This window comes from Lycium barbarum, chromosome 4 (assembly GCF_019175385.1).
Source record: "Lycium barbarum isolate Lr01 chromosome 4, ASM1917538v2, whole genome shotgun sequence".
Lineage (NCBI taxonomy): Eukaryota > Viridiplantae > Streptophyta > Magnoliopsida > Solanales > Solanaceae > Lycium > Lycium barbarum.
This window is the reverse complement of record NC_083340.1, coordinates 5,239,312-5,253,525: the sequence shown is the minus strand read 5'-3', so window position 1 is coordinate 5,253,525 and position 14,214 is coordinate 5,239,312. Positions and strand designations below refer to the sequence as shown.

At 36.8% G+C, this 14,214-nt stretch overlaps 1 protein-coding gene across 1 annotated transcript; it reads left to right on the top strand.

Annotated features, from left to right (window-relative positions):
• The first annotated feature begins 821 nt into the window (after nucleotides 1-821).
• LOC132638105 (uncharacterized) lies at nucleotides 822-11,242 on the top strand. Its single transcript, XM_060355088.1, has 8 exons — nucleotides 822-841; nucleotides 1,664-1,695; nucleotides 1,767-1,825; nucleotides 1,941-1,970; nucleotides 7,825-7,848; nucleotides 10,469-10,560; nucleotides 10,643-10,720; nucleotides 10,904-11,242. The coding sequence occupies exons 1-8, from the start codon at nucleotides 822-824 to the stop codon at nucleotides 11,217-11,219; spliced, it is 651 nt and encodes a 216-aa protein (XP_060211071.1). The 3' UTR covers nucleotides 11,220-11,242.
• The last annotated feature ends 2,972 nt before the right edge of the window (nucleotides 11,243-14,214 follow it).

The window sequence follows — 14,214 nt, the reverse complement described above, 5'->3', positions numbered from 1 at the left end:
CCTTGAAGCAGGGGGCATTTGTAGATGATGAAATTTTATTAAAAGTAAATTCACAAGAAATTCGAATTATATTAAATCCAAGGTATATTAGTCCGAACAAATATTATGGGCTAATATAATTGGATTAATTGCTTAAGTCCAATTGGTATGGATTTAATTGAAAGACCAATTCAATTGGGCTAGTCTATCTTGTCGGACTTCACATGATGAGCCCACTCTATTAGCCCAAGGTCCGTGCCACGTATCAAATGACGTGGCGCTCCAAGTCAAGTCAAGGACCAGTCAAATCATGCCTGCATAAGTGACGCAGCATGCCAAGACAATATAAGAATCAATCAAATGTCGCCAAGTGTTCAAATGACAAGGTTCAACCAATCATATACAAACTCTAGCTCTCCCCTGCAACTATAAATAGGGGTCTTCACAAAGCCAAAAGAAAAAGAAGAAAAATACATAGAGAAGCTCTCAGCCGCAAGTCTTCCACATACTAAGAAGTCTTCGCTCCAAGTGGTGAGCCGCAAGTTTCCATACCTCTACGTTTGTGATTAAAGCTCGGCTCCGCATTCGTAGTGAAATATCAACAACAAGTGATTCGTCCATTCAAAAACAAGCAAAAACCCTTGATTGACGGCCGTATCGTGAGGAGAAGAATCAGAGAATTACATCTTTTTATTTAATATTTCATAAAGATTGTAACCCCCGCACAAATTCTTGAAATCAAATATTACTCTTTGTCGCTATTTTTCTTGTCTTGATTATTATTTTCAGGAACGAAAGATTAGTCGTTACAGTTATTCCTGTCCATTTTCCTTTGAGCAAAAATGACAAAATTTAGGAAATTGAATCTATTATTAAATTTGTATTGCAAAAAATACTTTGAACCAGTAAGTTAGATTAATTCCTGAAACAGAAAACAGAATCTGTCCAGTTTCTGCAAAACTGTAGAAAACGAAATTAACAGAAACTGAAAAATAGCATGAACAGTATATGGAAAACCAAATCGAGCCCACTGAATTCACAGTGTGTCCTTAAGGAAATTATTCCCCTCAATGTACCCGAGGTATTGGAATCTTTCCTCCCAGGATAGAACGATTTACTCACCAAAATAGCAGTACAGTAAATTCAGGTGACTACGAACCACTCTGAAGGTAATATATCACGTGAGAGTTTTTAAGAAGTGCAGAGAAAGAAGAAGATGAATATCAAAAAATTTCGTAAGTAAAAATTCTGAGGATCAATAGAAATATATAGCCTGTTTGGGAAAAGGCTTTCAGAAAAATTCCGTTGAAAAACGGAGGGAAATGTTTTTAAATTAATCCGGGAAAGAAATAAAACGGGTCGGGTCACGGGTCAGGACTCTTTAATTAATTAATTAATTAATTAAATAATTAAAATTAAAGGAAATTTGGTCCAAAAAGATTATCAATCAATCATTTGACCGAAGCCGAAGCCGAGCCAAGCGACAACAACAGCGCGAGGGGAGACCCTATTCTTGACCCTTTAGCAACATGAAGGAGTGCTTCTACTTTTAAGTAGGAGAATTTTTCTTTCCACCACCTATGAGGGACAAATGCTTATTTCATAAAGCAAGAAGGAACAACTCATTTTTCCCTCCACTTCTTTTCCCTCCATTTTCCATTCAACATATCTATTAAACCCAACAGAATCGTCCAACAGGACATCGTATGTCCATGCCACCTTTTGTCATAGCCTATCTACTCTTTGTTGTGTTTCATTTATATGATTTGGAATGTGTTTGTTTGTTTTTAGGACAATGGGGTCGCAATTAGTGAAGCATGAGCAGACTGAAACCACTGTTGCTAAGGTAATAATATCACCTTTGTATTTGCCCAGTCTTTGGAACTTGGGGCCCGACCCTCTACTCTTCTCCACGCCTTTTCCATATACTGCAATGCCTTTGTTTTGGGAGGGTCTCATAGGCGATATTTGTTTGTCTGATACTTGCTGATGTTGTATGACCTTATCCACAAAATCACAGGTGCTCCACCCTTATCATTTTCCGTCTCAAAAAAGACTTAGTTTCATGGATTTTCAATAATATGATCATTTACTAGCCCTTTTTTCCATTTAACTGGTAATGTTAAGATGTCGTTCTCGTCCCGCTATAGTTTTGTCTTTGAGGTTCAAGTAAGTTTATGATTCTAACAGTTTTGTTTTTTACTCCTACATTTTGGGAAAGTGAAGGTTCCTAAAATGAAAGATTTACCATGATTGTTGTCCATGGTAGACTTCACGCCTGTCACTTGCTGCAATATAGACATTGAATGAGGATAAAGGCTATATGTGCATAGATAGCAGGAGTCCCATCCACATTTGTCGTGGGTTTCTTCTGCGGGTCCGGAACCAAAATGGCCTCAAAAAAAGCATTTTGAACCAAAATACCCCAATAAAAAAAAAGTTACCAAAATGTCTTTAGCGCAGTAAATTACTACGCTAAAGCACTTAACGGGAACGACTCCGTTAAGTGCTATAGCGCAGTAATTTACTGCGCTATAGTGCCTCCTCTTTTCTTTTTTTTCGGTCCTTTTGGTTAACCCTTCTTCCATTACACTTTTTAACGTATTTTGACCATAGATTAATCATGCTTCGGGACCCCGAAACTTCAATATTTTATATAGAACCCTACTTATTTTTGTGCGATTTATAAGGTAGGATCAACACATCAAGGATAAGAAAATCTTCGGATGGCCGTTTTAGTGGTTGAAAAGTGCTCGAATGCCATTTTCGTCTGAAGGCTTGGTGTCATTAGCTTTAAGTTCTTTACGAATATTTAAATTTGTTCATTAATAATTAATTTTTTTTAGTCAAAATGGCAGCATTCATACAAAAAAAAAAAATTGCATCATTCATTCATAACCTTGAGTGGATGAAAATACTTAACATACTAATTAATGAGAAAGCCAAACTTTTTAAAATACAATCATCAAAGTAAGAAAAAAACTTTAAAAACATTCATCAATTAATGCCCTTGAGTTGATCTTCCGCCACCACCGCTAGATGTGCCACCACCGCTAGATGTGCCACCACCGCTAGAGGTACTTCCACCACGAAAGTTTCCTCCACCACGAGAGGTACTTCCACCGCGAGATGTAGTTTGACTACCGTGCCGTAAGGGACACTTGCGCTTATCATGACCAACATAATTGCAAAATGAGCATTTTTGAGTGTATCTCCTCGGTGGAACATCCATTTCATTATGAATACGCGAGTATGCACTCTTTCTGAATTTACACATAAATGCTTTATTTGCAACCATTAAAAATGGATCCGGTGGCCAATAACTCTCACTGCCAAGTGGGTAGAACCTTCCAGCATACGTTCTTGCATAATTTTCAAATGTATATTCCTCAGCCATGTACGAGGAGGCGTTCTTTCCCATTGTGATAAAACACTTGAAGGCATGAGAACATGGCATGTGATATGATTGCCACTTGCCGCATGTGCATGTTCTTGGAATCTCACAAATTGTGTGGACGTTACCTCCTTTACCTTGGTGCACACTTGTTGTGAGTTCAAATATGCGCTCTGCAGGGTTGTACTCCATCCGGTCATGTTTCTGAGCCTTATATTTGTGGTACTCGAACAGTTTTGACGGTTTTGGCATCCACCTTATACCTTCTGCTGCATATGCTTTGGCCTCTTTTGATCTAGTGACGAACCGCTCCACAACCTACTTAAATGTCATTCTCACCATTGCGGTGACCGGTAGTCCGCGTGCAGATTTCAACAAGCCATTGAATGACTCAGAGCTATTTGTTGTCAGCATACCCCATCGCCTACCTTCATCCTGGTGTAATGTCCATTTGTCTTTATCAATTGCATTCAACCAGTAGAAGGCTTCCTCATTCGCTCGCCTAATAATGTCCATCTGCAGGTTAAACTTCTTCTCCTGATGCTTTGTTGCAGCCGCCCACATCCAATTGCAAAGTGTTGGGATTCGATATGCCTTTTGGAAGTTTGCCTTCAAATGCCTTAAACAATAACGATGGCAGGCAAATGGTGGCTACCACCCCTGCAAGTTGAACATATTGTGCAATATGCCAGCATTTCTGTCTGATATCACACAGATTCCCATGCGATCCTTAATAACGTGTTGACTTAAGTAGTCCAAAAACATACCCCACGTACTAATGCTCTCATTAGCTGTAATTGCAAAAGCTAGAGGGAATATAACTCCATTTGCATCCATTCCAACTGCTATTAGCAGCTTTATGTCATACTTCCCGTACACATGTGTTCCATCAATTGATATTACAGGCCGCCAATGAGCAAAACCATCAATGCATGGTTTGAATGCCCAAAACACAAAATCAAAAATATGACCGGGCACACCATGTTTCGATTTGAGCTTCCATTCAACAACAGTACCATGATTGAAGTGTTGTAGAGCCGCCATGTATCTCGGCAACTTCTTGAAAGAGCCCTCCCAATTGCCGTAGACTATCTCATGTGCACGCCTACGTCCAAGATACGCCTTCCTCCTAGTAACAGTTTTGCAATATACTTTCAGGACGGCTGTAATACAATCTTTAATAGGGTACCTGAAAAAGTTGAAATATCAGCATATAGCAAGGAGGAACATTATATTAACACCAAAAATAAAATGAACATAGGCGAAGGGGATACCTTGGGTTTTTTGCAATGTCAGCAACTAACACACGAGCAATCATATTGGTATCTAGATTGCAATGATAATCTGGGAGGTCACCCATATCACAAGTGTGCTTTGTGTAGAACTTTGAAATAGTCCACATCTTTTCAACAGTTTCCTTACCACGGAGCATCCATTCGCAGCCTTGATATTTTCGCTTGCAGACCAATCGCCAAAGTTTTCATGTGGAATCGTCAACTTTAAACTCCCTCATCCCCTGGATGCAATAAATCTTAACAGCCCTTTGCAATGATTTTTTCGAGCTGAAAATCATCCCTTTTTCAATATGAGCTTTTTGTTTTAAAAGATCCACTGGCTCTTTCCACAAACTTACCCGAATATGATCATCATCCCTAGTAAAGACAAAGGCATCTGGGCGACCTTGAAGATGATCAAGATAGGGGATCTCATCGTAATGCCACTGAATCGGCGTCGACCCTTGCTGTTGAAATTGGCTTTGCGGCTGAACCGGAGGCGACTCTTGTTGTTGAAATGATTGTTGTGAATTCAGTTCCTCCTCGTGTGCCGGACTGTCCATCATGTCTTGCAACAGTTCTACTTGATGTTGAGGATTCGTTCCAACCTCAATCTCATCGTCACTTTGCTCATCGTCACTGTCATCCGCATTAGGTATTTCCTCACTATCGCTAGATGATGTCACTATATAATTCGGATAATCCGGACCATCCATAGCAGGCATTTGCCTATAATTTGGTGCAACCACCACATTCTCCCTACATAAGAAATTAGGGTGTTTTAATTACTACACATCAAATAACACTATTGATGTTAAAAAAATAGACATACCGATAGTAATCAACTGCACCGAAACTTGAGGAAGGACCGTCACTTTGAGTTGTTGGATAGGCTGAGGATGTTCCAACCTGATTCCTCCATCCCGATTGAGGAGACCGTCCGATATGATCCATATCAGGTGTATAACCCCTAAATAATATAATCGACATCATTAGTAGCATTCAAGTGCCACTACACATAATAATAATAATAATAATAATAATAATAATAATAATAATAATAATAATAATAATAATAATAATGATGTTAATAATAATAATAATAATAATAATAATAATAATAATAATAATAATAATAATAATAATAACAATAACAATATTGTAAAAACTGAATATTTACCACTGCCCGTCAAATTGCTGACTTAAACTATCCAGAGGCATTTGGCTCGTCAAAATGCCTTCATAAGTACTCATGTCAGGGTAATTGTGTTGATAAGTAGGTTCCGCTTGAGTGACTTCGGCCTGAATTATAGACGGGGCTTCCCGACGAAGTCTATTTCGGGCTTCCTGAGGAGCCCTAGCCATGAATTCAAGTCGATTAATGGGCACCTTCTCTATATACATTTCAAGGACGTTTAAAGTTATGCATTTCCTATAATCATAAGGCGCCTTCAAATAATCAGTCAAAGAATCATCGTCCGGAATGTACCACTGTCCATAACTAGTTACACCTTGCGGCGTAAATGACACTGGATATTTTCCAATTATATTGAGATCAAAATCACTTCTACTAACTTGTAGTCTATTATACAAGGCTTGGAGTAGTTTTGAGAATTTTAAGTCAAGTGGAAACTTAACATGGTATTTTAGGGGAGAATCGTATCGCAAATTATTTTCCTCGAATATAATTTGTCCGTCCCAGAATAAAGAAACTTTAATTCTTGGAACATCTGCCATATTTTGAATAATTGAGGAGGAATACAAAATGCTAAAACTAGTTGAAACTTAGAATTTTATGCTTTACGAACTCGGTATTAATAGGATTCGAAGTTTGAATATAGAACCAATGCATGCATGCAATTACAGTGTCTTGCAGTGTTACGTCAAATCAAATAAGTGTATAAAGTGTTGCATAACGCATGAAATAAGTGCATTATGGCAGAATAGCGCAGTAAATTACTGTGTTATTCTGTCACAGAAGGCTCATAACGCAGTAAAATAATGCGTTATGTCAGAATAACACATTAATTTAATGCGTTATATCGGTATAACACAGCATTTTACTGCGCTATGCCGCACATCCTATTGTCACCTCAACTGTCAAACAAAAAAAACGTCATGATTCGAATCAAACTTTATATAATGTAATTTGACGAATAACTTACCAACACAACATTCCACATAAAATTGAGTTACGATGTCATTTTTTGACCAATTTAGAGATATTAATCGTGTTATATCGTTCACTCCAGCAAATATATTTGAAGCAATGGGTAGGACCTAGGAACTAGGTGATGATAATTTTCATTACTCAAATAACCCTAACGACAGATTCAATCGAGAATACAATAATAAAATGAGAGAGGAGTGGGATTGGCGTGTTAGGGAAGCTGAAGCACTGGAGCACAAGTTAGCGTTAGTAGGGCTTAAACGCCTAAAAAAAGTGCTATGTCAATGTCTCGCGGAACTCCACAAGAGTTTAATTTGGCTCTTAATCGTTTTCGTGAAAAGAACAATCGGATGCAAATACGTTACTATAGGGTAGAATATGGTATACATGGTAGCACAAGATTTAGATCCAAGTGGGATTCGGACTGTGAAATGTCCGATGAAGATTAATATTTTTCTTACAATGAGGTAAGTAGGTAGGGTCATAAAGACCCTCCCCCCCCCCCCCACCAGGGTACCTGGGGGTTTGCAACTATATAAGTAGCCTTTTCTTTTGTTATTAGACTACAACATATTCAATGTTGAGTAGTACAAACTCACCTTGGTCTTTACTCCTTCCAAATAGCAGTGATGATGAGAGTTCAAATCATAGTAGTTTTTCAAGCGATACCAGTGATTTCAAACTAGATGAGCTAAATTCCCACCTTCTTATAGAGCGTAATGATGATTTTTGCAGTGTGAAATATTCAGATCCGCGGGAATATTATTGCGGTTTACGCCGAGAATGGTCACATCGGCTTGCCGAATCAAAACGTCTTGTTCGTGACTTGAAAAATCTCAACGCTCCAATCCCAACAAGGTACTCCTTAATCATGCCTCAAGTAGGTCCAGAAAGTTGCGAGCTTGCCGTGCAAAGGATTAGAAAAGAAAACAACAAAATGCTGGCAAGACGATGTAGATTTTACATGCTACAGTTGGCCGAAGAACAAGCATCATCAACCGGTAGAGAACTATCTGCTACTGAAAAAAGATGTGTTTTAAGAAATCGCCAATATTTTTCTGAGGACGATATTGAGGACTTGTACTCTGATGATGATTAAGAATGTTGTGATTTTAGTTTTTAGTTAAATTTGTATTTTAAAAAGTTTGGCTTTCTCATTAATTAGTATGTTAAGTATTTTCATCCACTCAAGGTTATGAATGAATGATGCAATTTAATTAAAAAAAAAATTGTATGAATGCTGCCATTTTGACTAAAAAAAATAATTATTAATGAACAAGTTTAAATATTCGTAAAGAACTTAAAGCTAATGACACCAAGCCTTCAGACGAAAATGGCGTTCGAGCACTTTTCAACCACTAAAACGGCCATCCGAAGATTTTCTTATCCTTGATGTGTTGATCCTACCTTATTAATCGCACAAAAATAAGTAGGGTTCTATATAAAATATTGAAGTTTCGGGGTCCCGAAGCATGATTAATCTATGGTCAAAATACGTTAAAAAGTGTAATGGAAGAAGGGTTAACCAAAAGGGCCGAAAAAAAAAAAAAAAAAAAAAAAAAGAGGAGGCACTATAGCGCAGAAAATTACTGCGCTGTAGCACTTAACGGAGCCGTTCTCGTTAAGTGCTTTAGCGCAGTAATTTACTACGCTAAAGGCATTTTGGTAACTTTTTTTTTTGTTGGGGTATTTTGGTTTAAAATGTTTTTTTTTTGGGGCCATTTTGGTTCCGGACTCTTTCTTCTGCTAGGGCATTGTTGTGGCTATTCATAATGATGAGAGACTATAGAAGGTAATGTTTGTGGATGCACTACACCAAAAAAGGCTTTTAGTGGCAATATATTTTCCTTTTAGCGGCAATATTTATTGCTACAAAAACAATTACCGGCAATAGTTATTACCACAAAAACATTTACCGGCAATTGGTTAATGCCATTAGATCCAAAGTCGGTAAAGCCTTTAGCGACATTTATTGTTAGGGCTAAAGTTTGGTATTGGCGGTAATAATTGATTCTAGAATATAATTAGCAGCAATTAAGTTATTGCCGCAAATTAATTGCCGCTAAAAGCATAATTTGTTGTAGTGATGTGTTCTATGCTTGACACTCTGTGGTGTATTTGGCTTGATTGGATTGATAGTGGACAAAGATATGGTGTGTAGATTAGCATGTTTAGGAGAGAGTGGAATCAACAATAGGAAAAGGAAGTCACTAACTACTTGGGCTTTATGTTTTTCTTCTACATTTTGGGATTGTATATCCGCTTCCAATAGAAAAGTTTTGTTAAAAGACAAACTATGTTTTCTTATCTGAGGTTATCAGCTTCAGCATGACAATGTGATTGCTTTTTAGTACAGCATTAAATGATCTCGAGAGGAATAATGTGACTCCTTGTTTGAGTACTCTTTTGTTCTTTAAATTCTTATGAGCATCTTGTCCTAGTGTTATCAAACTGAAAAGCAAAAAAGGTCTCTTGGGGCTTAAAGCTCAAACACAAGCTTTACTGAAGAAAGGCGCAAATAATAACTATGGACACAAATCATAGTTATACAGTCAAAAGGAGCATGGTGCGTTGCCCCCTTAGCTATAATGTGGGTCATTTGGAAAGAGAGGTATTGCCCTGTCTTCAGTGTTCATAATTTCTAACTCTTTGACTTGTAATGAACTTCCCATAGAAAGATTTTTTCTTTTGGCCTTTCTGCATGAATGCTTGGTTGCCCACTTATCACATTACATCTTTCCAATCTTTTAAGCAATATCATCTACCTCAAAGAAGGTTAAAGTCTTCGTATGTGGGGAAGAATAGGACAGTACCAGGGACTTCTGATCCAATATGCCAATCTGAAATGGTTTCAAGCTGAAAGAGTAGTCAACCAAAGGAGATGATGTTACTAATGAGAGCAATTTGTGTACAAACAGCGTAGTGGTGTTCACCATGAGTAACATGGAACGGGTAGGAAGTTTCTTAAATTGGTGTTTATTTCAGAGTGGGTAAATAATTTAAAGAAATGGGTCAAACATTGTAGCCTCTTAGGTTTGTCTCAACTTGGATAAATTACTTTTTACTTTAACAAGGATTGCTTTAACATGGAATACTATATAGCTGAAAGGATTATCATTTAGATCACTTTCTTGATTGTAGTAGTGGTGTTTGCTGTTGTTGGTTGGAGCTTAAGCTGGTTGACCTTGGCCTTTCTTTTGCGACCGAGTTAGAAAGTACTCCTGAGGCTAATCTAACTTTTTCTCATATTTCTTGTTTCAAATCTTGCTTCAATGACAACCAAAAACAGTATAACCTTTGTGCTTTTCTCATCTGAAAAAGCAAAAGAATGAGATTTTGTGGTGGAATCTAAAGTGCATGTCACGGGTTTGAACACTGCTGCAAACAAAAGTTTGGTCTTTAAGTGGAGCAGGGTAGAGGGCGGTCTCATTATCCACTGAGTTTCAAACCGTGTACCACTGACTTGGGGTATTTTTCGGTTATCAAAACATAGGAATAACTAGGTAACAAAAACATACTTAATATTACTAATAAATTTTCTGATAAATATCAGATAGTTATTTGCTCTCCTTTGTTAACTGAGTAATAATCCTCTTTGAGGAGTTATGATTATTGACTTCTTTATATTTTGGTACTTTTTGACTGTTGCAGGGAACTCTATCTGCTGCAAGACAGGCAGCTGCCTTTGTACGCGGGGATGCTGTCATTCATAAGCTCTTTACTGAATTGGCTTACAGATACAAGTGAACCTCAAACCATTAACTTTCTACTCTATTTTGTTATAGATCTATGGTTGTAAATATCTTTAAATTCACATGTTTACAGAGATAGAGCTGGTGGATACATGAGAATGCTCCGAACTCGGATTCGAGTAGGTGATGCTGCAGAAATGGCCTATATAGAGTAAGATTCTTACTTTAACAGACACATACTTTTGCTATTAGATACTGAGAAATGGTTTCCAGATGTGGTGGAGTTGTTTGGAGTTTCGGTATTTATCCCCAAAAAAAGAAAGTTGGATGCTAAAAGATTGTGAAGGGACGACTATGATAAGCGAGTGTTTGACCAGTTGTGTTATTTTGGCAGGTTTATTGATAGAGAAAATGAACTTAGACAATCCAAACCACCAAATCCTCAACCTCCACAGAGACCAGCCATGGATCCCTGGACAAGATCTCGGCTCAGCAGACAGTTTACACCACCTAAGGAGGAGAAATTATCGGCTCTGATAGTTAATACAAGTTTTTCTGGGAAGTGCATTCAAGATGATTGTTTTGTCTTTTCAATTCATAATGATATATCTGGTTTTACATGTTTGGAGCCTACATGTAGTAGTGTAATGATAATAATGTTTCATTCAACAGCACTAGGCATGGTGATTGGTAAATTCAACTGGTTTTAAGCTTCTGTATTTTCCAGCCTGCAGTGTACCCCCTCCATTCGGAGATTAACAAAACATTTCTCAAACCTTAACCTGTGTACTAGCTCATTTGTGATACAGATTGACACTTTTTGCATAAAATTCTATGTACGCTACTCAGTGGCGGAGCCAGAATTTTCACTAAGGGGTGTCAAAATATAAAGAAGTAAATTCACGAAGAAGCCAAGGAATGTCAATATGTAGTATATATACATAAAAATAAAAAATTTACCTAGTTACACAGTGTAATTTTCCGACGAAAGGGTGTCGGTTGACCCCTCAACTATATGTGGCTCCGCCACTGACGCTACTATGACAGTCAAGTTGTATTCTCTCTTTGAGGTCTGTACTAGGTTCCTAATAACCTTTCGACATGGTTAATAGAAGAGGGCAATTTTTGTGTGGGAAATGTGTGAATGAAGTACTCGTCGGATGATTGCATTTTATTTTTATGAATGTAATTCTTTTCTGGCTTTATTGTTCACCAATGTTTGCTATCTTTTGAGTGATAAACAAGAATAGGTTGCAGTAGTTAGATTGTTTTTCTAACTTTTTCCTAACATCTGGACATTATTATTAATCTCTAATACTGAAAAAAAATAAAATATTAGACTGCTCTCCGATTTACTGATAATATTACTGTTTTTAATATATATTTTCTCCGAAAATTATGAATTGAGAATACTCATTGGAGTGAGAGTTTGTTTACCTAGGTAGCTATAGAGTTGGTGATGGTTATAGTTCAATATAGGTGGAATCCTTTGGTGGCTATGAATCATTTTTCATTAATATTCATATGAGAGTTGTTTATTTGTGGATTTAAGAATGTGACTTTTTATTGGATTTCAAATAGTATAGGTTCCTTGATTGATTTCCAATTGGGAGGGTTTGGGTTTAATATATTCAAGTTTGCCCATAGAATTTGTTATCAAGTGAGTCTTGCTCCTATCCTTCCCTTCTCATCGCAGACTCTTCTTTATCTTTCAATTTCCGCGTTTAGGTTAGATTCCTAGAGTTTCGGTTGTAGGACTCGTATCATAAATTCATAATATTATTGAGAATTTATTTTTTTCAGAAGAAAAAACATCTTAAGATCTTGAATGTTCATCCTACCAATTAACTAGAAGCTACAATAAGGCATCCAAGGTGAGAACTTAGTCCATATGTACTTACGAGTCATCTATCTTGATCACCTTCTCTCCCATTACTTAAAAATTTGTACAATAATGTCCGAGAAGCGTCTTTTTCAGCTGCCATGTGTCACCCTCATAGACATTCTATCAAGACTATCCTTGAGATCAATATGCTTTTGCAAGTGTGTTTGCAAATGCTTTCTTTTATCTTATAACCTCAAAAAATCAAGAATTATGTAGGTTACGCCTTTCAAGATCACACCCTCGAGAGCTAATTTTCCAATTCCATGACAAATTTAAAGCTTCTAATACCCTCCACCTCATCAATGACCAAAAACTCATGATCCTCCCCCTAGCAATTCAAGATTTACAACTAATTAAAACCAAGTTTTTTGTTTATTCTAATCGTATTATTAAGAACTCTTGTTGTGGATTGCTCTATTTGATTGACGTCTTATATGGTCTAGTATTTTTACTAATCCTATGAATGGTGAGTATATTGTTCTTACTAGAGATACCACACATGCTTGTAACTTGGCTTCTTGGTTAGGATTTTGTTTAATTACTAATCAATTTAAAGTAATGAGAACTTTCTACAATTCTATTGGTGTCCTATCCACTCAGAATTATGAGCTTGGTTTCAATTCTTGGAGAGAAATTGAGGCTGCGCCATTTTATTTTGATAGTCAATTAGCTGCACATAGCCTAAATGGAGCAATTTACCGGGGAGGCCATGATAAGATAGTATAAGATATATTTCTTTTGTTTTGAAAAGGAAAATCTTTTGGAAATATTTAATTTCCAATATTTGGATATAGGAAGTACCAAAATGGTTTATGGTATGTTGTTAACGCTGGAATATCAAGAGATTGTCTCTCGTTATGTGACATTACAAGGAGCGATCAACACGTGTTTAATGTATGGGTGATGAAAGAAAAAGGTATTCATAAATATTGGAGTAAAGAATATGTTGTTGATATTGGTGGTATTGCCATGAGTTTGGGTGCTAAGGGCAGTTTTCGAATGGTTAAATACTCAAGTAATGGGGAATTTTTTATGATGCCAAGAAATAAATCTGAGTTTGTATGTTTTGATCCAATGCACAAGACTATTAGGTGTTTAAATTTTGAGTATAATAATGGCTTGTTGAAGGAGGCAAAATGTCGCGTAATTGTTTATAGCCCAAACCTTGTTTCACTCAAGGATGTTATCAAGTATGGCAACAACGTCAATGTACTATGTTTCACTCAAGGATGTTATCAAGTATGGCAACAACGTCAATGTACTAAATTTCAGGTCGAGATACCTATAAGCATTTTCTTTATGAGTATAATTTTATATATACACTGATAGTGTAAAAAAATATATATACTATTTGGTCAGCTAAACGACAATTAAAGGTAATTGTCTTTGATACGGGGGTGCATGCAGGGACAAAATTGAATTATTAAGCCCTGGTGAATCTGAAAGTGTAAAGGTTGTGGAATATCTTCGTTCTGTATCATCCAATTGAAGGTGATCCCATTTTCATTCTCTTGATCCTTAATTAATTTGACAATTTGGCTAGTCCTAAATTTATCCGCATCGGATATTGTCAATGTACTTGGACATAAATTAATGCAGTTACTAAAAAGTTGCCTCACACAATTCTTAACACTGATGATTATAAACTCGCCTTAATTACATAGAATCTCCTTTAGGTTTTTTAAAATACGGTAAAGTTTGATGTCCTTAAACAAGAAGTGAGTATTCTAATCATATTGAAACGAACTCAATCTTTAAAAAAAAAAAAATGGTGCCCAGGTCAACTTGTCCGTGCCTCAACAAATTTCACAGAATTCTTG

Excerpts from the sequence above, each read along its gene's own strand:
- LOC132638105 (XM_060355088.1), top strand. The coding sequence starts at position 822 with ATGACAAAATTTAGGAAATT. Across the intron at positions 7,849-10,468 it reads ATCTGCTACTGAAAAAAGAT|GGAACTCTATCTGCTGCAAG; the intron begins GTGTTTTAAGAA and ends TGACTGTTGCAG. Across the intron at positions 10,721-10,903 it reads GCAGAAATGGCCTATATAGA|GTTTATTGATAGAGAAAATG; the intron begins GTAAGATTCTTA and ends TTATTTTGGCAG.